The 27091-nt window shown below is 40.5% G+C and overlaps 1 protein-coding gene across 8 annotated transcripts in view; it reads left to right on the top strand.

Annotated features, from left to right (window-relative positions):
- The window catches only part of efr3a (EFR3 homolog A (S. cerevisiae)), a 222738-nt gene that overhangs the window by 90585 nt on the left and 105062 nt on the right, over positions 1-27091 (top strand). For all 8 annotated transcript variants that reach the window (XM_067979759.1, XM_067979758.1, XM_067979757.1 and 5 more), the window contains 4 exons: positions 1008-1158; positions 6522-6643; positions 9877-10026; positions 24743-24880. In XM_067979759.1, coding sequence (XP_067835860.1) covers positions 1008-1158; positions 6522-6643; positions 9877-10026; positions 24743-24880 — 561 coding nt within the window. The remainder of the gene's footprint in view (positions 1-1007; positions 1159-6521; positions 6644-9876; positions 10027-24742; positions 24881-27091) is intronic.

Below are 27091 nucleotides of genomic sequence, written 5' to 3' on the forward strand. Positions count from 1 at the left end.
TAAGTACCCAATCCTCTCCTTTGAGCCAGGTCTCTGTTATTGCCACTATATCATAATCCCATGTGGCGACTTGAGCCTGCAGCTCACCAACCTTCTTTACCATGCTACGTGCGTTTGCGCACATGCACTCCAATCTGATCTTAGACTGCCTCGCATTTGCCCCCTGTTTGATCCCTCCTATTTCTGACTTCAGTCATTGGCTAAAAATATAAGGAAATTATTAAGTCCAAGATATCAGAGGCCTAAAGCCTTTGGACATTAAGCTGTTAAGGACTTGGCATCATAACTCATTACCATTCCCATGAGAGGAGAATAAGTTGAGTTGATCATCTTATTGCTGACTGCATTACCTGTAATTTCAATTCTTCACTCTTTCCTACATTCCTCCTGGAAATTTAACTACCTGCCTGTGGTCTCTTCATTGAACACACAAAGGAATTGTTTAGTATATTTACTTGATATCCTCTCATTTTTGGGATCTTTCAATGGCCCCATCATTTCCATTTTTAATCTACTTGTGAGTATATCTATAGAAGTAATCATATTTTCTTTTTAATTTGTTTTAGCTCGTGAAATGTTTCTTAACCACCTTGTTTTTATGTTCACCTTGGTCCACATGCTGCACTTTAGGAACAATGTTTTTGCCCTTATTCCCTGTTTTATTCCCATCATTGCCGAATTTGGTCATAAATTTTTACCCTCTAGTTACTGGTTGGAAAATAGTTCTTCCCTATTTACCTGATCAAAACAATAAACATTTTTGAATGTTTCTCAGATTTTCTCTTAATCTTCTTGTGAACAAAGCCCCTCTTTCTGCAGAGTCTTTTCGTAACTAAAGCTCCTCCATCCCCGGTGTCAGAGAATCTTTCCTGCACCCTTTCAATGGCCTCAACATCTTTGCTAAAGTAAGACTCCCAAAACTCAACAGAATACTTGGGGCAGATTGGGAAAGGGAAATAAGTGACATTGTTTATATGTATTGGAATTGATAAATTTGTTGTCTGCAGGTATGTTTTCATTGCGATGGAGGCACTGGACCAACTTTTGATGGCTTGTCATTCCCAAAGCATTAATCTGTTTGTTGAAAGCTTCCTTCAAATGGTAGCCAAATTGTTGGAGTCGGGAGAGCCTGAGCTACAAATTCTTGGCTCCAACTCGGTAAGTGATGTGAGCAGGCGTGTTAATTTTAATTGGATGTGGATCATAAACTTTCCATGCATTTTAGCTCCTTTCCCACTTGCTTTTGAAAAAGCTATTGCAGTTACTGTTGAAGGTGATGCAGAAGCTAACGTATTGAAAAGTGCTTGCAAATTTTTATAAGCTTTTGTGAAACTCATTTTGCCAGATCATTTATTCTGTATCTATCGAACATATGTTTACCTAATAACAACTGATAAAATTTCAGAGCAGGATACAGATGCATCTCCTTCATGGGTCAGATGTTACCAGCTGCAACTTACTTTGCTAGTGCTTATTTTCTTCATGCTTCCAATTCCTTATGTTTGTTTTGTAATGATTTCAGTGGGAGATGGCACTTTGTTTCTACAATTTCCTCTTCCACCTCCAAGTGATGTCACCAACCACAGAAAGTGTTCTTTTTCTCTTTTTTTCTCATAGAATCATAGAATAAAATCATAGTATCATACAGTGCAGAAAGAGGCCATTCGGCTCATCATGCCTGTGCCGGTTCTTTGAAAGAACTATCCAGTTAGTCCCACTGCCCCGCTCTTTAGGAACATAGGACCAGGTGTAGGCCATTCAGCCCCTCGAGCTTGTTGGCTGATCTGTATCTTAACTCCATTTACTTACCTTAGTGCCATACTCCTTAATACCCTTACCTAACAAAAATCTATTAATCTCGGTTTGACATTTTCAATTGACTTAGGCTCAACAGCTTTTTGTGGGGGTGGTTCCAGATTTCCACTACTTTGTGTGAAGAAGTGTTTCCTGAATGGCCCAGCTCTAATTTTAAGGTTACGCCCCCTTGTTCTAGACTCCCCCACCAGAGGAATAAGTTTCTCTCTCTACCCTATCAAACCCTTTAATCACCTTAAACACCTCAATTAGATCACTCCTTAATCTTCTATACTCGAGGAAATACGAGCCTAGTCTGTAGCCTGTCCTCATAATTTAACCCTTTTAGCCCCAGTATCATTGTGGTGAATCTGTGCTGCATCTCTTCCAAGGCCAATATATCCTTGGGTACGGAGCCCAGAACTGAACGCAGTACTCCAGATGCAATCTAACCTGAGCTCTATACAACTGTAGCATAACTTCCACCCCTTTGTATTCCAGCTGCCTTGAGATAAAAGCTACCATTCCATCAGCGTTTTTAATTATTTTTGTACCTGTCCACTAGATTTGTGATTTCTGTACATGGGCCCCTAAATCTCTGTTCCTCCATGGTTCCTATTTAGAAAATACTCTGATCTATTTTTCTTGGGTCCAAAGTGTATGACCTCTCACTTCCCCACACTGAACTCCATCTGCTGCAGTTTTGTCCACTCACTTAATCTATCAATGTACCTTTGCAACTTTCTGCTCCCATCTACACTCCTTACTGTGCCACCTAAATTAATGTCATCAGCAAACTTGGATATATGGCTCTCCTATTCTTTCATCTAACTCATTGATAAATCTAGTGAAAAGCTGAGGCCCCAGTACAGATCCCTGGGGGACACCACCATTCACATCCTGCCTATTTGAGTACATACCCTCTATCCCTACTCTGTCTCCACCTCCCAACCAAATCCCATTCTTTCTCTTTTTTTGTTCTTTTGCTTGTGCTCACTATACAACTTTTATGTCTTTTCTATTTTATTAAAGCTCACAAAAAAGAAACAAATGTACATTTCTCTTTCAAACTTGTGTAGGGCTGTTTTCAATAAAATGTCTTTCTGAAATGGTAAATTGTTTTTGAAGTTCTTTTTTTTGAAGACCTGTTTTGGGCTGACTGAGAAGTAGTATCTGGTACGTTCAAATAAATTGGTCTCTCAAATAAACCCCAAACCACTCAGTTTCAGAAAAGAGGTAGAGTGAGTATACAGCATGCAGGTTACTTATTGACCTTGTAGCAGCAGTGACATGAGGGTGCTGAGATTTTGTTCCTTTTTTATTTAGGTATTCTTACTTAAACGGAACTGCTTTTTACTTAACCTTTTTCCAACCCATGAAGCAAAGTAGCTTCACTTCAAAAGCATGATGCTTTTTTAAAAAAAAATACATCCTGCTGTTTAAAAGATTTGGACTATCCAAATTGAATTTTATTTTTGTATATTCAGTAAATGTTAACTAATGTGTATTCCTAAAAACCAGTGGCAGTCTTTAGAATGGCATAGTAATTCTATACCCAGATGTTCACAAAGAAGATGGGAAATGTTAAGAATGATGTATGTCTTTCCAACAGCCTTTGTTGCATTAGTGTTTTGTAGTTGTAAAGTATCTGTATTTATCAACTCTTGTGCAACATATTCCCACAGCAATTGTAGCCTTTCTGTCGGACTTTTCACTTGAAGCATTTATAGTAATGTTGCAATGATTGAGCTTCTCTGACACTTTTGCTAATTGTAATTGGCATTTTGGGCATTGGACTGTTGAGGAATTTTAAAAAAAATGGCGTTTACAATATTGCATATTGCATCCACGGTCCTCATGGCTCTTCAACAAAAAGTAACTAGCATTTGGATGCTGGTGAGCAGGACATGCATAGTGATCGGTTTTCAGTTGCCAGGAGAGCAATATTGACTTGGCAGTATAACTCTAACTTGCTAACACTCCTTTGCACTTAGGTAATAGCTTTCTCTTTTTTTTCTGTTGAAGACCTTCCGTAAATATTGATGAACTGCCAGGACCTCCAGCCACCCAATGGAAAACAGTGACATTATTGCAGAAAATATTTTTTTTTGGTATACAGCAACATTTGTTAGTCAACAAATACAGAAAAAAATGGAAATCACTTGCTAGATAAACAGTAACCTGATAACTTGGGGGTTTCCTGGGATCTCTTTGCAGGGTTCTCCTAGGGTCCAAAAACCCTTGTAATGACTTCAAGCCATTGCATCTATTATAATGGAATCCTAACCAAAAGCACAGGGAACTGCAGTCTCCTGTTCTGACAGTGCTTGATATTTTCATGGAGATATGAGAGGCCTTCTGCAGTTTTCAGAACTGTCCACATTTGCATTGTAGAAATCTATATATTTGTTCTCTATGTATTAATTACTTGAATCCTTAGATTTTGGGATCTAGGGTTTCAAAATTTTGACTACAGTAAATTGTAGTGCTTTAACTTAAAAACCATTTTTTAAATATACAATTAAAGATGCTTTTTTTAAAAAAAAGTGGATAGAAAGAAGTTAGCTTATTTGCTGATGTTTTATCTAGCCGACTCCGCAGTAGTGTGGCTCCTTATGAAACTCTTGGCTTCTATAGCACTGGTTACTGTTGATTCACTTCAAAGAATTTTATAAATAACTTTTTGTTGAAAAATGTAATTTATCACTTTTTATTAATCCCTTTTATTATTAAAGCCGAAGCTAAACTACAGGCTCATGATAAGCAAGCTGAGCAGGGTTTCTTACATTAGAATAATTAAAAACCTTGCATATGACAGTAAACTGAATGCTGTTGCCTGAGTAGATGCAAGGGTTGCTTTTTTTTTCTTTCTCATCAAACCATCTTCAAGTCTGGCAGTGAAAGTGGAAGGACATAACCTAATTATTTCTACCAACCGATGAGTAATGAGCCGCGTACAAATCATAGGTTTTATATGCAGATATTTAATGCCAGCCGTCAGCGTAAAATGGGAATTGGAAATTCTGAGAAAATGTTGATTATTACCTCTCCACTGCTGGGACTTGGCTTTTGTGTAGACTTGAGATGTCATTCTGCAATTGATTGCAATAGCCATTGAAAATTGCAGGCAAAATTATAGCCTTTCCATAAAAAAGCATTAATTAATGCTATCATAAAACAGCACCATTTTTGCAGAATTACCACTTTTGCATGGCAGGAAAATGTGGCACCCTTGGCGTTATTCCAATGTTAAACATACTATTTGAAATAAATGTGATTAAATTGGGAGCATTAGCTCTGGGGATTATTGTGTTTTTATATATAAAATCAAAAATAGTAACTGTTAACCATATAAAATAAATTTGTAACAATTAGCAAACATATAACTAGTACTACAAGTTCTCTCCAGGAATGAAACTGAGCTCACTTATGTCAGGAACATAGTTCAGAAATGCTCTATAATTGACACTCCTGCCATGTTTTTTTTTATTCGTTCATGGGATGTGGGCGTCGCTGGCGAGGCCAGCATTTATTGCCCATCCCTAATTGCCCTTGAGAAGGTGGTGGTGTACCGCATTCTTGAACCGCTGCAGTCCGTGAGGTGAAGGTTCTCCTACAGTGCTGTTAGGAAGGGAGTTCCAGGATTTTGACCCAGCGACGATGAAGGAACGGCAATATATTTCCAAGTCGGGATGGTGTGCGACTTGGAGGGGAACATGCAGGTGGTGGTGTTCCCATGTGGCTGCTGCCCTTGTCCTTCTAGGTGGTAGAGGTCGTGGGTTTGGGAGGTGCTGTCGAAGAAGCCTTGGCGAGTTGCTGCAATGCATCCTGTGGATGGTACACACTGCAGCCACTGTGCGCCAGTGGTGAAGGGAGTGAATGTTTAGGGTGGTGGATGGGGTGCCAATCAAGCGGGCTGCTTTGTCCTGGATGGTGTCGAGCTTCTTGAGTATTGTTGGAGCTGCACTCAACCAGGCAAGTGGAATTTTGAAATTGCAACTGATAAATGTCAAGTGAAAATAAATAATTCTATAATAGATGATATTGAATTACTTCTGTTCCATTCTTTCACAGTTGTGACTGGAAATTTGCTTACAATAATGCTCATTTTGATTGAAATCAGAAATTCTCATAACTTCCATTTTTCTTAGGAAATACAATAGATTTAAAGGAATAAACAATAGGTCTAAGCACTAGATAGTATGTTATTAAAAAGTAGTTTTAAGTATTCATATTTACAGGGTGTTCGCGAAAGTTGGATCCTTCATTTCATTTCATCATTCAAGTGCTGCATTTTTTTAAATTCACCAGATGTCTGCCTGCTATAGGGTGTGCATTCTCATCTGTAGGTACACGCCCGATGCCTAGAGAACTTAGGCACAGATTGGAAAGAGCCATATTTTGGGGGTACCCAACTATGTGCATGGGTAAAGCTGAAGTTTAATCAGCTAGGACCGTGCCTATTACCAGCACAGGGCATTAATGATTCCCATTACTTGTCCAGCTAGGAGCAGCCTACCCCTTAGAGCATTAGCTTGCGAGGTTATCTGGAGCTGAATCGTAAGAATCCCAACCCTAAGTGACAGTCCTACTCTTCCTGGTCTCATCAATGATCCAGATTCTCTGGTCAATCAACAGCGCCCTAGAATACTTCAACTGAAAATTGTATCCTCGCAACCCATGCATGTGCCTATCCTAGTAAATATTTTGTATACCATCTACCCTAGTTCGTCAAGTTTGCAAACATCGAGGAAGACACTGCTTCATATCACAGGCGCTATGACTTCTTTGTGTCTCGATTCAGTGCAATGTGCCATTCTTACATTGATGATCTGGAAACCAGAACTAAGTGAGTACATGAGGCTAGTCCTAATTTTAGTCATTCTGTTGAGCATTCCATTGTGATGTGAAAAATACTGTTTTAAAATGTTTTCTCTTGAATCACTTTCAGATATTATATTGTTTATTGCATCTCATTGTTTTGCTGGTTAGTTTGCAGAGTTCTATAAAATATCCAAATAGACTTTCTCTAGTCTTTGACAGTGCAGATGGCTTCCTCATGCAAATGAATCTTGATCAGATTCATGTAGACAGGTTTTCACATAATGCCTTCACATAGCTGACATCAAGCTACCGTTCTCAGTTTTAAAAATAAAAACCTTTTTAAAATTTGAAATTTCTGTGACAAGGAAGGATGCTAATTTAATCCCTGGAAAAATGTGTTAACTAATGCAGAAAAGTATTCTGAAGACGTAAGCTGTGTTTGAGTGGCATAATGTTTCTATTTTAATACAGCTCACATTACATTTTAATATATGTAAAGTCTGTTCTGTAGGTGTTTAATTTGCAAGTTGATGGTCAGTCACATGCAAAAGTAGACTCAATCCACATTATAACCTCCTGATTTACAGCTTCTGTACTTCTGCAATGCATACATGATTTTTTTTAATTTAGAAAGACAAAAATGTATTAAAATCCTTGTTTGGACTTGGTATTTGATGACTGTCAAAACCACCCTATTACATAGTTGTTCAAAGATAAATGTAAAAACCTATAAACTGATCAGATTTCTAGTATTTAGCATTCTACATTGCATTTGTTTGACTTAATTATAACCTAGTTATGGTGACTGAAAAGTCATTTATTGAATATTTAACCAGAAAATTAGAACATAAAAAGATACTCAGCCCATTGAAGGTTATGTCTCTGCTATATTAACTCTCATTATGGCTAATTGTATTCTGAATAGCCTAGTAGTTTTGCTTCCATTACCTTACTTGGTAGATTGTTCCAAACATTTGTCACCCTTTGAATACCCACATTTTTCCCATTCTGGATTCTAAATTTTGTTGTTACTCAAAACCATTTAGTCTAGTGAGGAAGTTATCGATTGTACACAAATGTCTTAAAATTAGAGCTGGGCCATTTAGGATTGAAATCAGGAAGCACTTTTTCACACAAAGGTTAGTGATTCATCTAGTATTCCTTAGCACTGACAGATGATACAGTTTGGCTCAGCAGCAGATATTTGTCCACCAGTTTCCAGGCCAGAATTCTGGCTGGAAGACCCCGGAGAACCTTCACCGCACTGCAGCAGTTCAAGAAGGCGGCTCACCACCACCTTCTCAAGGGCAATTAGGAATAGGCAATAAATGCTGGCCTCGCCAGCAACGCCCACATCCCATGAACAAAAAAAAAGCAGTACTGTTCCTTGATCAGATCTGTGCTCCTATGAAGGTGCCGACCTGCTTGTGTGTCAGTATTTGTGGAAGCTCATTCAATGCTGCTTTTCCCACCCCCATTCCTATCTTGTTTAATGAGATAATGGCCCCTTTGCCCTAGATGCTCCAACAGGATAAGGAGCAGAGGTCACTGGTGCCCATTCAGCCACACTTCTATCAGCAGAGTGGGACCACCCAAATTCTGGGCACAGATATCTATCCCCAAATGATGCATCTTGCATATCATTTGTTGTGCATTCTCGGATTGAGACCGATAAATTTTTTGTTAGGTAAGGATATCGAGGGATAGTGAACAAAGGCAGGAAAATGGAGTTGAGATACAGATCAGGCATAATTTAATTGAATGATAGAACATGCTCAAGGGGCTGAAAATGGTCTATTTCTGTTCCTGTGCTATGTGCTAAGTTAAATATTAAAGTTTTGTTTCCCTGCGTTCATTGCTCCGTGCATTAAAGTTCAGTGACTTAATGTTGCACAGCAATTACAAAATGTGTATTTTATATGGGCAGAAATGCTAGTGTTTTTACGGGGGGCGGGGGGGGGGAAATTAATGAGAAAGTACCTGGTACCTGATATCAATGTTGAGAAATGCAGTGGTACGTTGCTATCCATAGGTTATTTTGATGCTAATTTATAACGTGCAGAAGAATGTTCAGAGGTCTGCCATGTACAAAATACTCTGTATTTGTCTAAATTCTTATTGTCAATTTTCTGTAGCTCTCTAATTCTGTTTCTAGTAAACAGCTAATGCTTAGAATATGATTTCCCCTGTGTGGTTCCATACATAAAGGGTTCCAAGATACTAATACTTGTCATTTTAGAAAAGTAGGATTGCTACCAGGCTTATTAATATGCTGACATTATCTGTATGTCCTTGTTTCTCATCATTTATGTACAATTCTATTAGAATGGCTGAGCCAATTGACTTTGGCACCATCCAGTGAAGATAAACTATCAAGTCTCCTTAGTTACTGAGAGGATTTTTTTTTTGTCCACCATGTTGTGGTCCAAATCAAGTATCATCAATCTCCCATATAGCCAAGGGAAATGTCAATCCACCCAGACATCAAATTATACAGTTGATTATTGATTAAATATATTTTAATGTCCTGCCGTATTGGTCAACCTATGCTTCAAAATTTATTTTTAAAATGCCACGTTGATTTCCAAAAAAAGTGTGGTATCTTTGGTTTTATAAATAGGGGCACAGAGTACAAAAGAGGTAATGGTAAACTTATACAAGTCATTGGTTAGGTTGCTGTTAGAATGTTATATCCAGTTTTGGGTGTTCTTCTGTAGGAAGGATATCTCAGTTGTGGGAGAGAATACAGAAGAGATTTACTAGAAAAACACCAGAGGTGAAAGGCTTTAGTTATGATTTTATCGAGGTGATTAAAATTTATGAAGGATTTTGATGAGGTAAATAGGAATAAAATTGTTTCCACTAATCAGTAACTAGAGGGCATAAATTTAAGTTCATCACCATGGGAGAAGTTGGGAAAAACTTTTTTTATGCAGAAGGTTGTTGGAAAATGGAACATCCTATCAGGAACAATGGTGGTAGGAGAATCCATAATATCTTTTAAAAGGAAGTGGATAAATATTTGAGAAAAGTTTAAAAAGATATAGGGGTAAGTGCAGGAAAATGGGACTAAGGGGATAGCTCTTTTGTAAATTCAAAAGTTCTTTGTTTCTACTTTTTAATTAGCATTCTAAACATGTAAATTCCAAAATACATTTTGATGAATTAATAAACTATATATACACTGGTATGTATTGAGAAATATGAAATGGATGGTCAGTACTGAAAGGAGTAACTTTTTTGTTTTGTTCTTGGCAGGATCAGGATTGCAGGCATCAGGGGTATTCAAGGAGTTGTACGGAAAACTGTCAATGATGAGTTGCAGACGATAATCTGGGAACCTCAGCATATGGATAAGATTGTTCCTTCACTTCTCTTCAACATGCAAAAGACAGAGGATCCTGACAGGTTAGACTGTGGCAAGAGGTGGAGAAGAAGGGTAGGAATGGGGTGAACCAGGGCAGAGTGCTGTGAAAATGGTTTAAAAGCTAAATCTTTTAGTTACAGTCCTCACCGCTTATAGCGGGTGCGTTCATGCAAAGTGATTTGCCTGCACTGCGCGATGGCCGGTATAATGTGGTAGCGTTAATACTTGAGTAGAATTTGCAGTTTTCTAGCTTTAAAGACTGCCAGAGAGGGCAGAGTTGGTATGTAGATTGTTGCCTTTCAAGCTTTGTTACTTGCTTGCTGTGATGCAGGATTCAATTTAAACAAGCCTTATAGGATTCAGCCCTGTTAAATGTCTGAAATTACAGACTGTTACCCTGTGAGGAGGACAGAGTCTGCAAAGGGAGATAGACAGGCTAAGTGAGTGGGCAAGAAGGTGGCAGATGGAGTATAATGTGGGGAAATGTGAAGTTTGGTACGAAGAATAGAAAAACAGAATATTTTTTAAAATGGTGAGAAACTATTAAATGTTGGTGTCCAGAGAGACTTGGGTGTCCTTGTACAAGAAACACACAAAGTTAGCATGCAGGTACAGCAGGCAATTAGGAAAAGCAAATAGCGTTTTGGCCTTTATTGCAAGGGGGTTGGAGTACAAGAGTAAGGAAGTCTTACTACAATTGTACAGGGCTTTGGTGAGACCTCACCTGGAGTACTGCGTACAGTTTTCGTCTCCTTATCTAAGGAAGGATATACTTGCCTTAGCGGTAGTGCAACAAAGGTTCACTAGATTAATTCCTGGGATGAGAGGCGATTGAGTAGAATGGGTCTATAATCTCTGGGGTTTAGAAAAATGAGGTGATTTCATTGAAACATGTAAGATTGAGGGGGCTTGACAGGGTAGATGCTGAGAGGTTGTTTCCCCTGGCTGGAGAGTCTAGAACTAGGGGGCATAGTCGCAGGATAAGAGGTCGACCATTTAAGACTGAGATGAGGAGGAATTTCTTCATGCAGAGGGTTGTGAATCTTTGGAATTCTCTACCCCAGAGGGCTGTGGATGCTGAGTTGTTGAGCATATTCAAGGCTGAGATTGATAGATTTTTGGTCTCTAGGGGAATCAAGGGATATGGGGATCGGGCAGGAAAGTGGAGTTGAGGTTGAAGCTCAGCCATGATCTGATTGAATGGTGGAGCAGGCTCGAGGGGCTGAATGTCCGTCTCCTGCTCCTATTTCTTATGAAATAAACGGAGCACTTAAGACGCTATAACCGGCAACTTTAAAATTGACATTAATGCAAATAGGTAATGGTCGGCACTTTTTGGCCTATATAAGCGTCTGCCTGTTTTAAATGAGGACGTTTTAAGTTGAGGGGTCTGTAGTTGGTGTATCCTCCTAGATCTTAAATCCCACTGTCTTCTGATGTGTGTGTGATGTATGCATCTCACTAAATGCAGCTTTCATGTTTTGAACAGAACATGAAGAATTTATAAGTTACGCAGCATATATATCTTTTGAACTGGAAGTGCAAGGTTACTTTTTGTTTGTATAATTATGTTTTCCCACCCCCTGACCTCAAAGTGCTGATATGTGCAGGGTTGGGTTTTATGGTGCATTATTGTGCAATACTAAAGAAAAATCCCATTTAGGAAGAAATTCAATGTATAATCTGACCTGTATAAAAGTCACCTTAAAATTATTTGTGATGGTTGCCCATGCTGACTTCTGGGCTTGATTCTCCATCTTTCTGCCAAGTGTAAATATCATACAACAAAACATACCAATATTTACTTTAATTCATAACCATGGACTAGATCCTGTGAGATTTAAGGGGGAATTATGTTTGCCCATACCTGGCGGGAATGGGACGATAGCAAAGTTAAAATTGCATTGGGAGACTTACCGTCCAGTTTGCTCGATTCCCGCCTGCTTATTAACACACAATTTTTTTTGGCGCTCGTTGGAAGAAAGCTAATGCATCTTGAATACATGCAAATCAGGATCCTATGATATCACTGGGACCCTGGTGCGATTTAATGCATCAGAACAGAAGCTCCGCTCGATGCTGAACCTGCTGACTAAAGCTTAGAGGGATTGGTTTCTAAGGGCCATTGGAAGCAGTATTTAAGGGGGCAGTCACCTGCAAGCATTCAGTGTTTTTTGGATTAGCACAGGAGAGTTTGCCTCTGAGATTTCTTTTTCCGAATTTATTCTACTTGCATACCCTCACGCACACAGTTTATGATAGGTGCCATTTTTGCTACTTTAATCTGGTTGTATGAAGAGGAGGAGAAGGAAGAGCAACGGTGACAGCAGGCAGCCCTGTCACAAGGAGCAGCAGTTGGGTCTCTTGGAAGACAACAGTTGAAGGGGCTGTTCAAGGAAGACTTTACCCAGCCCAGGTTTATAGATGCAGTGACTTTCCTGGATCTGTTTGAGGATCACTGCACGAGGAGGCTATGCTTCTCCAGGCAGGAACCATTGCCTCCTGGGCCAGGTGGCCATGCTCTGCTTGTGACCATGAAAGTAACCACAGTCCTTAACTACTTTGCCTCAGTATCTTTCCAGGGTGCTACAGGGGACATTTCCCTCATCTGTTTGCTGTGCTTAAGTGCATCAAAAAGATCACCAGTGCCCTCTTTGCCAGGGCCAACAACTACATATCCTACCTAATGGATGCCAGCAGTCAAAATGAAAGGGCTCTGGGATTTGCTACAGTGGCTGACTTCCCTCGTGTGCAAGGGTGCACACATGTAGCCATCAAGGCACCATAGCAGGTATTCATTGAGGGTGTGGCAAGAGAACAGACGTACTGACATCTTAAAAGAACTGAATCTAACACCAATACAACAAGGTTCATGCAACCACCAAGGTTGTAACTGATCGAGGGAGGGGAGCATTACACTAGAGCCCGCCCAGGGTTTTCCAATATCATTGTTGTATGCAGCACTCCATAACTTTGCTCTGCAAGGAGGCCTAGCCATGGAGGAAGAGGAGCAAAGTCCAGAAGACAACCACAGGAGGGAGGCAGTGAAAATGAGGAAATAGCTCCTGAAATACTAAAGCGACCTGGAAAACCATTGCACCTGGCACTAATGTAGGATATATTTATCGAAGATTCTGAGTTGCCCTTTCAGGAAGCCTCCTATCCAAGGCTGCCTCAAGGATGTTATTAGCCAGGGATGAAGGCTATAACTGTGGTCCCATCTACTCTACTTTTCCCTTCAAATAAAGTTGACAGACTGGCACAAAATAAATTCATTTTGAGAACTGTCACAGCGCTAGGCATTGACCATTCTGTTCTGGTGGTCACAGAACAGCTCAACACAGTAGAACTTCTCTTGCTTGCCAAAGAAACTGGCCCATAACACTTTGAACAACCTAGACCTCTGCACTTCCTCACTACTATCATTGTGGGTCTTTTTTCCTGTTGTACTGAATTATGTGCACCATTAGACATTCTGGGCACAATTTACAAATCAAAAGCGAATAAAATTTACTGAATAAATTGAATGATGGCATGTTTAACCTAGGTATTTCACCTTTTGTATTGGTGGATTGAGTATGATGGAACACCTACAACATAAAGCTAGTCCTTGGAAAGGACTATTTCAGCTCCCTGCTGAAATTCTGGAGATCTTGGAGCCCATTAGAATTGAGAGTTGCGAGCACTGCCAGGACTATTTGGCTGCTGACTAATGTAGCCTACTTACGATGCAATCTCCCATACCTGGTGCAACAAGTACTTCTGGAGGGAGGGGCAGTGACCATCAGACCCTGCCACCTTTATAGTAAAGTTTTTAGTGCCTGGCCTGTAAAACTGGCTTTTCTCACTCTAGAATACCCAATTCTATAGCAGTTTACTGAGTAAATGGGCACCAAGATGAAACATTTACAGAGGAGAAACAAGATGGAGAGGCCTGGGAGAGACAAATAGCACTAGAGTAAAGTTCAGAAATAGGGGCGATCAGACAGGGGGCAGATGTGAAGCAGTCTAAGATGAGTTTGGAGTGCATGTGCGTAAATGCACTTTGCGTGGTAAATAAGGTTGGTGAGCCGCAGGCACAGGTCGCCACATGGGACTATGATATAGTGGCAATAACAGAGACCTGGATCAAAGAAAGGGGAGAATTGGGTACTTAATATGCCTGGCTACAAGGTATGAGTGAGATGGAAAGAAAGGAGGGAGGGAGGAAGCCGTGGATCTGTTTGTTTACAATTACAATTTGGTTAAAAAGAATCTATTTGATTAGAATTGAGGAACAACAGAGGAGTTATTACACTATTGGGTATATATTATAGGCCACCGAATAGTGGGAAGGAAATAGAGCAACAAATCTACGGGCAAATTACAGAAAGATGCAAGAACTATAGCATAGTGATAATGGGGGATTTCAATTATCCCAATATAGATTGGGATAGTAACAGTGTAAAGTGCTGGAATTCTTGAAATATGTACAAGAGCACTTTCTTATCAATATGTTTCCAGCCCAACAAGGAAGGAAGCAGTGCTGGATTTAGTACTCTGGAATGAAGTGGGGCAAGTGGAGTATGTTTCAACCTAATGATGATATCATTAGGTTTAGAATAGTTATGGAAAAGGACAAGGAACAGTCAAATGTGAAACTACTTAACTGGAGGAAGGCTAATTTCAGTGAGTTTAAAATGGGATCTTGCCCAGGTGGATTGGAATCAAAAATTGGCTGGCAAAACATTAATTGAATAATGGGAGGCCTTCAAGGAAGAGATAGTTTGGGTACTGAGTAGACACATTTCCACAAGGGGGAAAGGAATGGCATCCAAAGCTAGAGCTCCCTGGGTGACTAAAGATATAGAAATTAAAATGAAATAGAAAAAGGAGGCTTATGATGAATGTAAGGTTCATAATACAGTAGAGAACCAAGCTGAATACAGAAAGTACAGAGGAGATCTAAAAAGGGGAATAAAAGGGGCAAAGAGAAAGTATGAGAATAGATTAGTGGCTAACATAAAAGAGAATGCAAAAGTCTTTTCTCAATATATAAATAGTAAAAGGGTAGTCAAAGGAAGGGTGGGGCTGATTAGGGACAAAAAAGGAGATCTTCTTGTGGAGGCAGAGGGCATGGCTGAGGTACTAAATGCATACTTCCCATCCAACTTCACTAGAGAAGAGGATGCTGTCAATGTAGCAGTAAAGGAGGAGGTAGTAGTGATATTGAATAGGATTAAAAATAGATAGAGGAAGTACTTGAGGTTGGCGGTTGGTAGAAAAGTCACCCAGTCCAGATGGGATGCTCCTAGGTTACTGAGGGAAGTAAAGGTAGAAATTGTGGCAGCTCTGGCCACAATCTTCCAATCCTCCTTAGATATGGGGGCGTTGCCGGAGGACTGGGGATTGCAAACGTTACACAAGCGTTCATAAAAAGGGGAGAGGAATAAACCTGTCAATTACAGGCCAGTCAGCCTAATGTCGGGGGTGGGAAAACTTTGCATCATAGAATCATGGAAAATTTACGGCACAGAAGGAGACCATTCAGCCTGTCGTGTCCGCGCCGGCTGAGTAACAAGCCACCCAACCTAATCCCATTTTCCCGCATTTGGTCCATAGCCCTGCAGGTCATGGCTCGTCAGGTGCACATCCAAGTATTTTTTAAATATAGAAAGTAATCTGGGACAAAATTAATTGGCACTTGGAAAAGTATGGACTGATAAATGAAAGTAAGCATGGATTTGTTAAAGGAAAATAGTGTTTGACTAACTTGATTTCTTTGAAATAATGAAGAGGGTTGATGAACGTAGTGTGGTTGATGTATATAGGCATTTGATAAAGTACCACATAAGAGATTTGTTATCAAAATTAAAGCCTGTGGGGTTAAAGGGATAGTAGCAGCTTGGATACAAAATTGGCTAAGGGACAGAAAGCAGAGTAGTGGTGAATGGTTGTTTTTCAGACTAGAGGGAAATATTCAGTGGTATTCCTCAGGTTGATCCATTTTGGTTGGAAGAATGAGAAGAGGCAATATAAACTAAATGGTACAATTTTAAAGGGGATGCAGGAACACAGACCTGGGGATGGACACACATTTTGAAGGTGGCAGAACAAGTTGAGAGCTGTTTTTTTAAAAAAATAAAAGCATATGGGATCCTGGGCTTTATTAATAGAGGCATAGAATACAAAAACATGAAGTTTATGCTAAACCTTTATAAGACACTGGTTAGGCCTCAGCTGCAGTATTGTGTTTAATTCTGGGCACCACACTTTAGGAAGGATGTCAAGGCCTTGGAGAGGGTGCAGAAGAGATTTACTGGAATGGTACCAGGGATGAGGGACTTCAGTTATGTGGAGAAGCTGGGGTTGTTCTCCTTTAAAGCAGAGAAGGTTAGGGAGAGATTTGATAGAGGTATTTGGAATCATGACCAGTTTTGACAGAGTAAATAAGGAGAAACTGTTTCCACTGGCAGAAGGGTCAGTAACCACAGAACACAGATTTAAGGTGATTGGCAAAAGAACCAGAGGCGACATGAGGAAACATTTTTTCATGCAATGGGGTATGATCTGGAATGCACTGCCTGAAAAGGCGGTGGAAGCAGATTCAATAACTTTCAAAAGGGAATTGGATAAATATTTGAAGGGAAAACATTTACAGGGCTATGGGGAAAGAACAGGGGAGTAGGACTAATTGGATAGCTCTACCAAAGAGCAGGCACAATGGGCCGAATGGCTGCATTCTGTGCTGCATCATACTATGATACTATGAAATAAAACTTGGATTTACCTCCTCAATGTGTTCTCAAGTATTTAACTGCCTCCTAATACAGTTCCCTTCATTGTATTTCTTCACCTAAACCACATTTTTTCTGCCCAATTTTCAATGTTAAATTTCATTTTTCAGCTCAATTACCACTATTTCTGCAAATTAACTCTGCTCTCTGTCCACTGCTCTCCTTACTTCAGTGTTACTGCAACTTAACATCCTATCCTGTTGGAATGCAGCCCCAGATTACTAATCAGAATAGTGCTTTAATGATGCCTTTTGTGTCTTTTGATCTGTTATCAAAATGTGATTGCTGAAGTAGGATTAGCCTTATTAAGTACTTTTTAAAAACACCAGTAGGGGTTAACCTGTTTTTGTCACGTTTTTATTTGTGTTTGAATTTAGGAGTTTGGGGATTTACTGAACTTAACTGATTGAAACTCTAATTCATTAAGCTAGTACAGAGTGACAAAGCCATTGGACAATAAAACAGCTTGTTTAAAATATCTGACTCTAGGTTGTTGTGCAATTATGTACAGACTTGATTAGTTGATAAGTGAGTACTTGATATCCTGTTTTATCTGGTTGTTGGATTTTCTTGCCAGTGTAATGCCAATTATGTCAACATTCACAACACTGTTCTTAAATTTTAGTTTATTCACTGAACAGTTGGCATATTGACTGGCATTTGCTTATGCTACTTGCTAGTCAGCTGTTACTTGGCATCATTTCACAGTAATATTTAGATTTTCCAACAAAGATGCTTCAATTTGATTATTCAAAGCTGAAAATTCAGTTTCAAAATTAGCTGGCAGAGCTTGTATGAAACGTTAAAAGATAGTGTTTCAGTCCAAGTAGTTCTTAGTGAATAAAATTGACCATGGCAGTAATTGTAGGCACTGCTTGCAAATTTCCTTGTTGAAATTGAGAATAAGGGCATTTGCATTATAAGCTTATAGGGGAAAAGTGCATGCCAAAAGGGATACTTTTAAAGAAAATTCAATAAAGTTAAAACGTATACCAAATCAAAGCAAATTACCTTCTATAACAGACTATAGTTGACAGTTCATTGTAAATTACTTTTCACTGTGATGCTGCTATCATTTTCAAGTTTGCTTACACAGCTAAGTCTTAAAAGGTCTTACTCATTTTATGATTTTTGACTAATCTAATTGATTTTTTTAAAATATAAAGTTTGCTTCACTACTAGAGAATGCTATTTTTGAAATTGCCCTTTTTTTATAGTGATGATCCTGGCTGTTGCTTTCCCAATTAGTGAGGATAGTAGCAATACTGCGAAACAGAATCAAAATTGCTGAAATTGTCCAGGCCAGGTAATTTGATTCTACGAATTGCTTTCTAGAAATGGAGCCTGATAACGATTAGAAACCTGGGAATTAATCTGTAGTTGAATTAATTGGGCATGTTGTGCATTGAGCACAGTATTGTAAACATTGCAGTATTATAAATAATCACAGTTCTGACTTGTATATTTAGCAATAACTTGACCTTGGAACATATTTGGATTGATTTTTTTTTGATCATTTCTCAAATGCAGAGGGTGTTGCCTTTCTAAGAGAAGATGCTTGTCCTGTGACTTTCACAAGCTATTGCTACCATACTTAGCACAGACAATTGCCGTCTTTTAAAAAAAAAACTGAACATGGATATTTATGAATACATTTTCACAATCCCACTTGTATTTGAGTGATGTAGCAGCATCATAAATGCCTGCTTAGTAGGCTACTTCCCTGAAATTAGACAGGAATTCCCTATATTAACATGCAAAATCTTGTTAGCTTTTCCTTTAAACAATCTGCTGCTGTTACAGTGACATATAAATAATGTACTTGCCCACTGAGGACTGAAGTGTGGGTTAGGGATGGAGTTAAATTCCACCCATTAGTCACTGGACAGAAAATCGAGCTCTTTGTTCCCAAAAAATCATGAAATTGACAACTTGATGAGGTGTCTGTGCATTTTTCCTAATCCCTTCCTGGGGAAGTATCTGCACATCTTTCCCACTATTAAGAGAGAAATCAGGAGGGCAAAAAGGGGACATGAGATTGCTTTGGCAGATAAGGCAAAGGAGAATCCAAAGAGCTTCTACAAATACATAAAGGGCAAAAGAGTAACTAGGGAGAGAGTAGGGCCTCTTAAGGATCAACAAGGTCATCTATGTGCAGAACCACAAGAGATGGGTGAGATCCTGAATGAATATTTCACATTGGTATTTACGGTTGAGAAAGGCATGGATGTTAGGGAACTTGGAGAAATAAATAGTGATGTCTTGAGGAGTGTACATATTACAGAGAGGGAGGTGCTGGAAGTCTTAACGCGCATCAAGGTAGATGAATCTCCAGGACCTGATGAAATGTATCCCAGGACGTTATGGGAGGTTAGGGAGGAAATTGCGGGTCCCCTAGCAGAGATATTTGAATCACCCACCGCTACAGGTGAGGTGCCTGAAGATTGGAGGGTAGCAAATGTTGTGCCTTTGTTTAAGAAGGGCGGCAGGGAAAAGCCTGGGAACTACAGACCTGTGAGCCTGACATCTGTAGTGGGTAAGTTGTTAGAGGGTATTCTGAGGGACAGGATCTACAGGCATTTGGAGAGGCAGGGACTAATTAGGAACAGTCAGCATGGTTTTGTGAGAGGAAAATCATGTCTCACGAATTTGATTGAGTTTTTTGAAGGGCTAACCAAGAAGATAGATGAGGGCTGTGCAGTAGACGTGGTCTACATGGACTTCAGCAAAGCCTTTGACAAGGTACCGCATGGTAGGTTGTTACATAAGGTTAAATCTCATGGAATCCAAGGTGAGGTAGCCAATTGGATACAAAATTGGCTTGACGACAGAAGACAGAGTGTGGTTGTGCAGGGTTGTTTTTCAAACTGGATGCCTGTGTCCAGCGGTGTGCCTCAGGGATCGGTGCTGGGTCCGCTGTTATTTGTTATTTATATTAATGATTTGGATGAGAATTTAGTAAGTTTGCAGATGACACCAAGATTGGTGGCATTGTGGACAGTGAAGAAGGTTATCTAGGATTGCAACGGGATCTTGATAAATTGGTCCAGTGGGCCGATGAATGGCAGATGGAGTTTAATTTAGATAAATGTGAGGTGATGCATTTTGGTAGATCGAATCGGGCCAGGACCTACTCCGTTAATGGTAGGGCGTTGGGGAGAGTTATAGAACAAAGAGATCTAGGAGTACAGGTTCATAGCTCCTTGAAAGTGGAGTCACAGGTGGATAGGGTGGTGAAGAAGGCATTCGGCATGCTTAGTTTCATTGGTTAGACCATTGAATGCAGGAGTTGGGATGTCTTGTTGAAGTTGTACAGGGCATTGGTGAGGCCACACTTGGAGTATTGTGTACAGTTCTGGTCACCCTATTATAGAAAGGATATTATTAAACTAGAAAGAGTGCAGAAAAGATTTACTAGGATGCTACCGGGACTTGATGGTTTGACTTATAGGGAGAGGTTAGACAGACTGGGACTTTTCCCTGGAGAGTAGGAGGTTAAGGGGTGATCTTATAGAAGTCTATAAAATAATGAGGGGCATAGATAAGGTCGATAGTCAAAATCTTTTCCCAAAGGTAGGGGAGTCTATAACGAGGGGGCATAGATTTAAGGTGAGAGGGGAGAGATACAAAAGGGTCCAGAGGGGCAATTTATTCACTCAAAGGGTGGTGAGTGTCTGGAACGAGCTGCCAGAGGCAGTAGTAGAGGCGGGTACAATGTTGTCTTTTAAAAAGCATTTGGACAGTTACATGGGTAAGATGGGTATAGAGGGATATATGGGCCAAGTGCAGGAAATTGGGACTAGCTTAGTGGTATAAACTGGGCGACATGGACATGTTGGGCCGAAGGGCCTGTTTCCATGTTGTAACTTCTATGATTCTATTTCACTAATTGGGCAGATATGTCATAAGGATTTGGTTGGAGGAAAATTCTTGTTGGCTTAGGAAATTCTTTTATTTTCTGATCCTGCGTGTCCATGAGAATCTTAACAAAAAGCCATAACGCTGCATATGCAGGAAGTCTGAATTTAAAGCCAAAGGTGCTGTAGGTGCACAACAAGTCAGTGTTTGGGGCTATAGCCCTTCAGAACTGAGATCAGAATCCCATGCACGAGGTAAACCTCATCGCTGTATCTATACTTGAATTTACTGCAGCAACCCTGGAAGTTCTGATGCCATAGTTTTAAAAAAGCTGACTTCCAGAGAATTTAGTTACAGCCGTTGGTTGTTTTTTTTATTCGTTCACGGGATGTGGGCGTTGCTGGCGAGGCCAGCATTTATTGCTCATCCCTAATTGCCCTCGAGAAGGTGGTGGTGAGCCGCCGCCTTGAACCGCTGCAGTCCGTGTGGTGACGGTTCTCCCACAGTGCTGTTAGGAAGGGAGTTCCAGGATTTTGACCCAGCGACAATGAAGGAACGGCGATATATTTCCAAGTCGGGATGGTGTGTGACTTGGAGGGGAACGTGCAGGTGGTGTTGTTCCCATGTGGCTGCTGCTCTTGTCCTTCTCGGTGGTAGAGGTCGCGGGTTTGGGAGGTGCTGTCGAAGAAGCCTTGGCGAGTTGCTGCAGTGCATCCTGTGGATGGTACACACTGCAGCCACAGTGCGCCGGTGGTGAAGGGAGTGAATGTTTCGGGTGGTGGATGGGGTGCCAATCAAGCGGGCTGCTTTATCTTGGATGGTGTCGAGCTTCTTGAGTGTTGTTGGAGCTGCACTCATCCAAGCAAGTGGAGAGTATTTCATCACACTCCTGACTTGTGCCTTGTAGATGGTGGAAAGGCTTTGGGGAGTCAGGAGGTGAGTCACTCGCTGCAGAATACCCAGCCTCTGACCTGCTCTCGTAGCCACAGTATTTATATGGCTGGTCCAGTTAAGTTTCTGGTCAATGGTGACCCCCAGGATGTTGATGGTGGGGGATTCGGCGATGGTAATGCCATTGAATGTCATGGGGAGGTGGTTAGGCTCTCTCTTGTTGGAGATGGTCATTGCCTGGCACTTATCTACTTGCCACTTATGAGCCCAAGCCTGGATGTTGTCCAGGTCTTGCTGCATGCGGGCTCGGACTGCTTCATTATTTGAGGGGTTGCGAATGGAACTGAACACTGTGCAGTCATCAGCAAACATCCCCATTTCTGACCTTATGATGGAGGGAAGGTCATTGATGAAGCAGCTGAAGATGGTTGGGCCTCGGACAGTGCCCTGAGGAACTCCTGCAGCAATGTCCTGGGGCTGAGATGATTGGCCTCCAACAACCACTACCATCTTCCTTTGTGCGAGGTATGACTCCAGCCACTGGAGAGATTTCCCCGATTCCCATTGACTTCAGTTTTACTAGGGCTCCTTGGTGCCACACTCGGTCAAATGCTGCCTTGATATCAAGGGCAGTCACTCTCACCTCTGGAATTCAACTCTTTTGTCCATGTTTGGACCAAGGCTGTAATGAGGTCTGGAGCCGAGTGATCCTGGCGGAACCCAAACTGAGCATCGGTGAGCTGTGGAAGTATTGCTGATTTCTGGAAAAGCCTCTACTTTGGTGGCTTACAATGTTAAATGGAATTTTTTTCAACCGATGCTATAATCACAAGTTTGATCTAACTAAGTCGTGAATTGTTGGGAATTTTATACTAATAAGCTAGTAATTATGTTTAATTATCATATTTTGGCTTTAATGCCAATTTGCATTATGAAACAATTTCCATTGAAGAGGTTCTGTAACATAGTTGGCTGCTGTCGCCATTTTATACTATAGGATTGTATCGGCAGCTATGAATAATTGCATGTACAATTATTGCACAAGGCCAGTTAATGTAAAATCCCATTCATACTGGCACACTGCATGATGTTTGGTGTAGACCAATACAGACCGGTGAATTGCTGGCTTCTACTGGTGGGATGAGAGGTCAGCCCACCTGCAGCCAGATCCAACATCAAATATCTGCCCTGCATGGCAACCAATTATTTGCCAGCAGTCAGATGTGAGATGTTGAGTAACATCCCGACCCATGGCACGAGCTTTGCTTTGTTTTCTCTACAGGATTGCCTCTAGTCCATTTACTGTTTTAAAGAAATTGTGTAAAGTAAATGGAGTAGTAATGACTGTGGTCCTGTTATGTAACACTTAAGATTACTATAGGGAAAAGTTTGTAAATACTGCTCACTGTACTTTGGAATTTTTCAGTCTGAGGATTTTGCTGCGTATAAACAAAATGAGGCCACATTTTGTATATTTAAGTTCCTCTGTGGACTCTTGACAAAATTGCAACTTTTTGCCCTCAGCACTTAGACTGTAGGTAATCAATCATATGGCAAACCACTTGATACATCTTCTCGACCCTGAAGAGCCTAAAGACACTAGTCAATATACTTCTCAAGGGCAATTAGGGATGGGCAATAAATGCTGGCCTTGTCCCATGAACGTGTGTGCATATCTATCTATCTACCTATCTAACTATCTAACTATCTATCTAACTATCAACTATCTATCTATCGTTAACAAATTCCAATTGGTGTGTGACATTGCATTGTTGCAACCATCCCTCATTCTGCTGGAAAAAAAAATCGATGTCAAATTCATCTAGGGTCAACCTCTACAAATGAACTTGTCATTTACTTTTTCCCTCTATTTCCTCGTAAACCCCCCCCCCAGAAGAGCCTTGTTTCAAAATTAAAATCTTCTCCCTTTTAGCCCCTGATGTTAGCTCCATTCCTGGAATAAGAGAGTGATGTAACCAGAAGTCAACTATACAGGTGCCACGTAATGGACAATTTCTCCTCATCTACAAAAGTTGAGTAGAGCAGTATTTCCAAATATTTGTCCAGTAGACCTATCTGGATGCTGCATATAACTTTTAGTTTTGTGGGTCTACTTGAGTAAATCTTTTTAAATTAAATTAATTTTCTGATTTGCCTTGGCATAATGGTAGCTCTCTTGCCTCTGAGTCAGAAAGTTATAGGTTCAAACCCCGCTCCAGGGCTTGAGCACATAATCTCGGCTGACGCCGGCTGCACTGCTGGAGATGCTGTCTTTCCGATGAGATGTTAAGCCGAGGTGTTGTCTGCCCTCTCGGGTGGAATATCCCATTGCACTATTCAAAGAAGAGCAGAGGAGTTTTCCCAGAGCACTGGCTAACATTGATCCCTCAACCAACACCACTAAAACAGTTTAATTAATCATTTATCTCATTGTTGTTTGTGGGACCTTGCTGTTGGCAAATTGACTGCTGCGTTTTACCTACATTACAACAGTGACTATATTTCAAAGTACTTCATTGGCCATGAAGTGCTTTTGGATGTCCAGAGGTTGTGAATGGCTTACTTTTTCTCTTGGATGATGGGAATGCTGGCAGAGTGGATAGGATGTTAGGGGTGATGGAGGCTACCTGAATGGCTGAGTTTTGTGAGCTATTTTAGCATCTGGTAAAGACTAACAAACTCTCTAATAAAATGAGGAGAAATAGACAGAAAGGAGATGGAGAAGTAACTAGTTGATCCGATAGTTTCTCTTGTAGAAGATATCTAACACTCAGTAAGCAGCAGTGGGACAGACAATTAAGGCTGGAATAGGTTTTGGTGTATTTTACAATGGAGGAAGATCCCTCTTTCTTCTCCTCCGTTCAAGTTTAAGAATAGGGTGGAGTCGGGAGCCCTTGTGGCTTTGCTAAGCACATATGAGAAATCAGACAAAGGATGGGTACCGGTGAGGTGATGGAGCAGTTCCAATTTGCTGTAGGCAAACTATTGGGAGGGAGAACAAGGTGGGCAATTTGATAGTCAACTTTATGGGCAAAAAAATTACAGGGTTAAAGCATTGACTTCTGTGGTTATGAAATTACACTTGCTAATGCCTGTCTGTCTGTGTGCTGAGAGAACTCAGTTTGAAAGACTAGAGTTTCACGTATTGGACTGGGAAAGCCAGTCTTATGTACTATAATGCAAAAGTAGTTTCTTAATGCATGTTCTTGATATGCTGCTTTCCTTTCTTCAGTAAGAACAACCCCACCTCAATACCAAGAAGTGCTGATAAAGAGGAGAACCCAGCTGCTCTAGCAGAGAGTTGTTTTCGGGAACTGCTGGGTCGTGCGGCCTATGGCAACATGAACAATGCCATCAGACCTGTGCTGGTGTAAGTAAAAAAAAATAATGTTTGAGTGTTGTCACGTTTTGGAATGTTTGACCGTTTCTCCACAGGTAAAATTTGAGATTAACAAAAAATGTTACATTTTAAATGTTTTTTTTAAAGCTGTGTATTCACACCCTTTTTTAAAAGGGCACTGAGACAAAAGGCAATTTTAAAACAATGTGCTCCTCCCTTCTTCCCTCATTCTCTTTTCTCCCTTTCCCCCTCCCTCCCCATAGGAAAATGGTGTCCAGTGGAGGGGGTTGCTGGTTGAGGGGTGTTCCGAAGTTTAAAAATGTGGGGGGTGAATTTTTCAAAGATTGCCCAGTGAAAGGAGGAGAAATTGTAAACTATGCTCATGAGGTAGATGTTCCAATTGTGTTTTTTTTTTCTCCAACTGGTAAGAGACTTGTGGGGGGCGGTGGGAAGCAAGGATCATTGTTGAGTTGGACTAGCAGCTGGAGGAAACTGTCGCGGTGCCAGACTGTTGAAACAGGTGGGCAGAAGCAGGCTGACTCATAGCATCTGGAGCTCAGGAGTGCGAGGAGACCTGCAAATTGCCATAACCAGGATCGTGCTAAGACACCACAAGTGGCTGGTGGGCCAGGACCCCGATAACGCTTGCGAGGAGTCCAGGAACACAAGCTTAAAAAAAGAACTTCCAAAAGTGGAACATATTTTCTGGGGGCATTAATATAAAACAATATATCATTACGTTTACATTTCTTTATTGAAATTAGAATCATTGAAATTAGGATCATGGAAAGGTTACAGCAAGGAAGGGCGGCCATTTGGCTATCGAATCCACACCAGCTCTATGTAAGAGCAATCCAGCTAGTCCCACTCCCCTGCCCTTTCCCCGTATCCCTGCAAATTTTTTCCTTTCAAGTACTTATCCAGTTCCCTTTTGAAGGCCATGATTGATTCTGCCTCCAACACCCCCTTGGGCAGTGCATTCCAGATCCTAACCACTCGCTGTGTTTTTAAAAAAAAAAAGTTTTTCCTCATATCACCTTTTTGGTTCTTTTGCCAATCACCTTAAATCTATGTCCTCTGGTTCTTGACCCTTCCGCTAACGGGAGCAGTTTCTTTCTATCTAGATCCTTCATGATTTTGAATACCTCTATCAAATCTCCTCGCAACCGTCTCTGTTCCAAGCAGTTCAACCCCAGCTTCTCCAGTCTATCCACGTAACCAAAGTCCCTCATCCCTGGAAACATTCTAGCATATCTTTTCTGCACCCTCTAAGGCCTTCACATCTTTCCTGAAGTGTGGTGCCCAGAACTGGACACAATACTCCAGATGTGGCTGAACCAGTGTTTTATAAAGGTTTATCATGACTTCCATACTTTTGTACTCCATGCCTCTATTTATCAAGTCAAGGATCCTGCTTTCTCAACCTGTCCTGCCACCTTCAATGATTTGTGTACATATACCTCCAGATCTCTGTTCCTGTACCCCTTCCTATGCCCTCTAGTTTATATTTCCTCTCCTCGTTCTTTCTACCGAAACATATCACTTTGCATCTTTCTGCATTTAAATTTCATCTGCCACGTGTCTGCCCATTCCACCAGCCTGTCTATCTCCACTTGAAGTCTATCACTATCCTCCTCACTGTTTACTACCCTTCCAAGTTTTCTGTCATCTGCATTCCATTTGCCTATGGTGCAGTAAGGGTAATAATCCTTTCTCATTACAGAATTGCTGTGGGATTTTATATAATTGCAGAGTTCTATTATACATGTGACTGACCTAGTATATCTCCAATCCGTATAATTTAGAATAGTTGAAGTTCTAAGCAACAGGCAGGTCTGGAGCGGTTCCAGCCTTCCTGGACTGGCATGATTTTAAGTTTTTTTTAGCTCCCATGCTATAACACTGAAATAAATTATCATTAAAAAACTTTAGTGTTATAGTAACCAAGTTATTGAAATAAACAATTAAAATAGTTTTAATTCTGCACAACCTGTTGCGTCTTCCCTCATTCTCATTTTAATTTCTAAACTTTATTGTTTTTTTCTGCCTAATCTAACCTAATGCTTGTTAAAAATCCTGATTTTTTTTTTTTGTGTCTTTTAAGTAATTGAGATTCATTTTATTTATTATAAATCTTTTTTTCCTCTTCTCACACTCTCCTCCCCCAATTAAAAGTAAATAGCATTGTTGTGACTTTTTTGGGAATTACGTAAATAGGTACCTGACTGGTCGAGCAGATAT

This window comes from Heptranchias perlo, chromosome 3, assembly GCF_035084215.1.
Source record: "Heptranchias perlo isolate sHepPer1 chromosome 3, sHepPer1.hap1, whole genome shotgun sequence".
NCBI classification, from domain to species: domain Eukaryota; kingdom Metazoa; phylum Chordata; class Chondrichthyes; order Hexanchiformes; family Hexanchidae; genus Heptranchias; species Heptranchias perlo.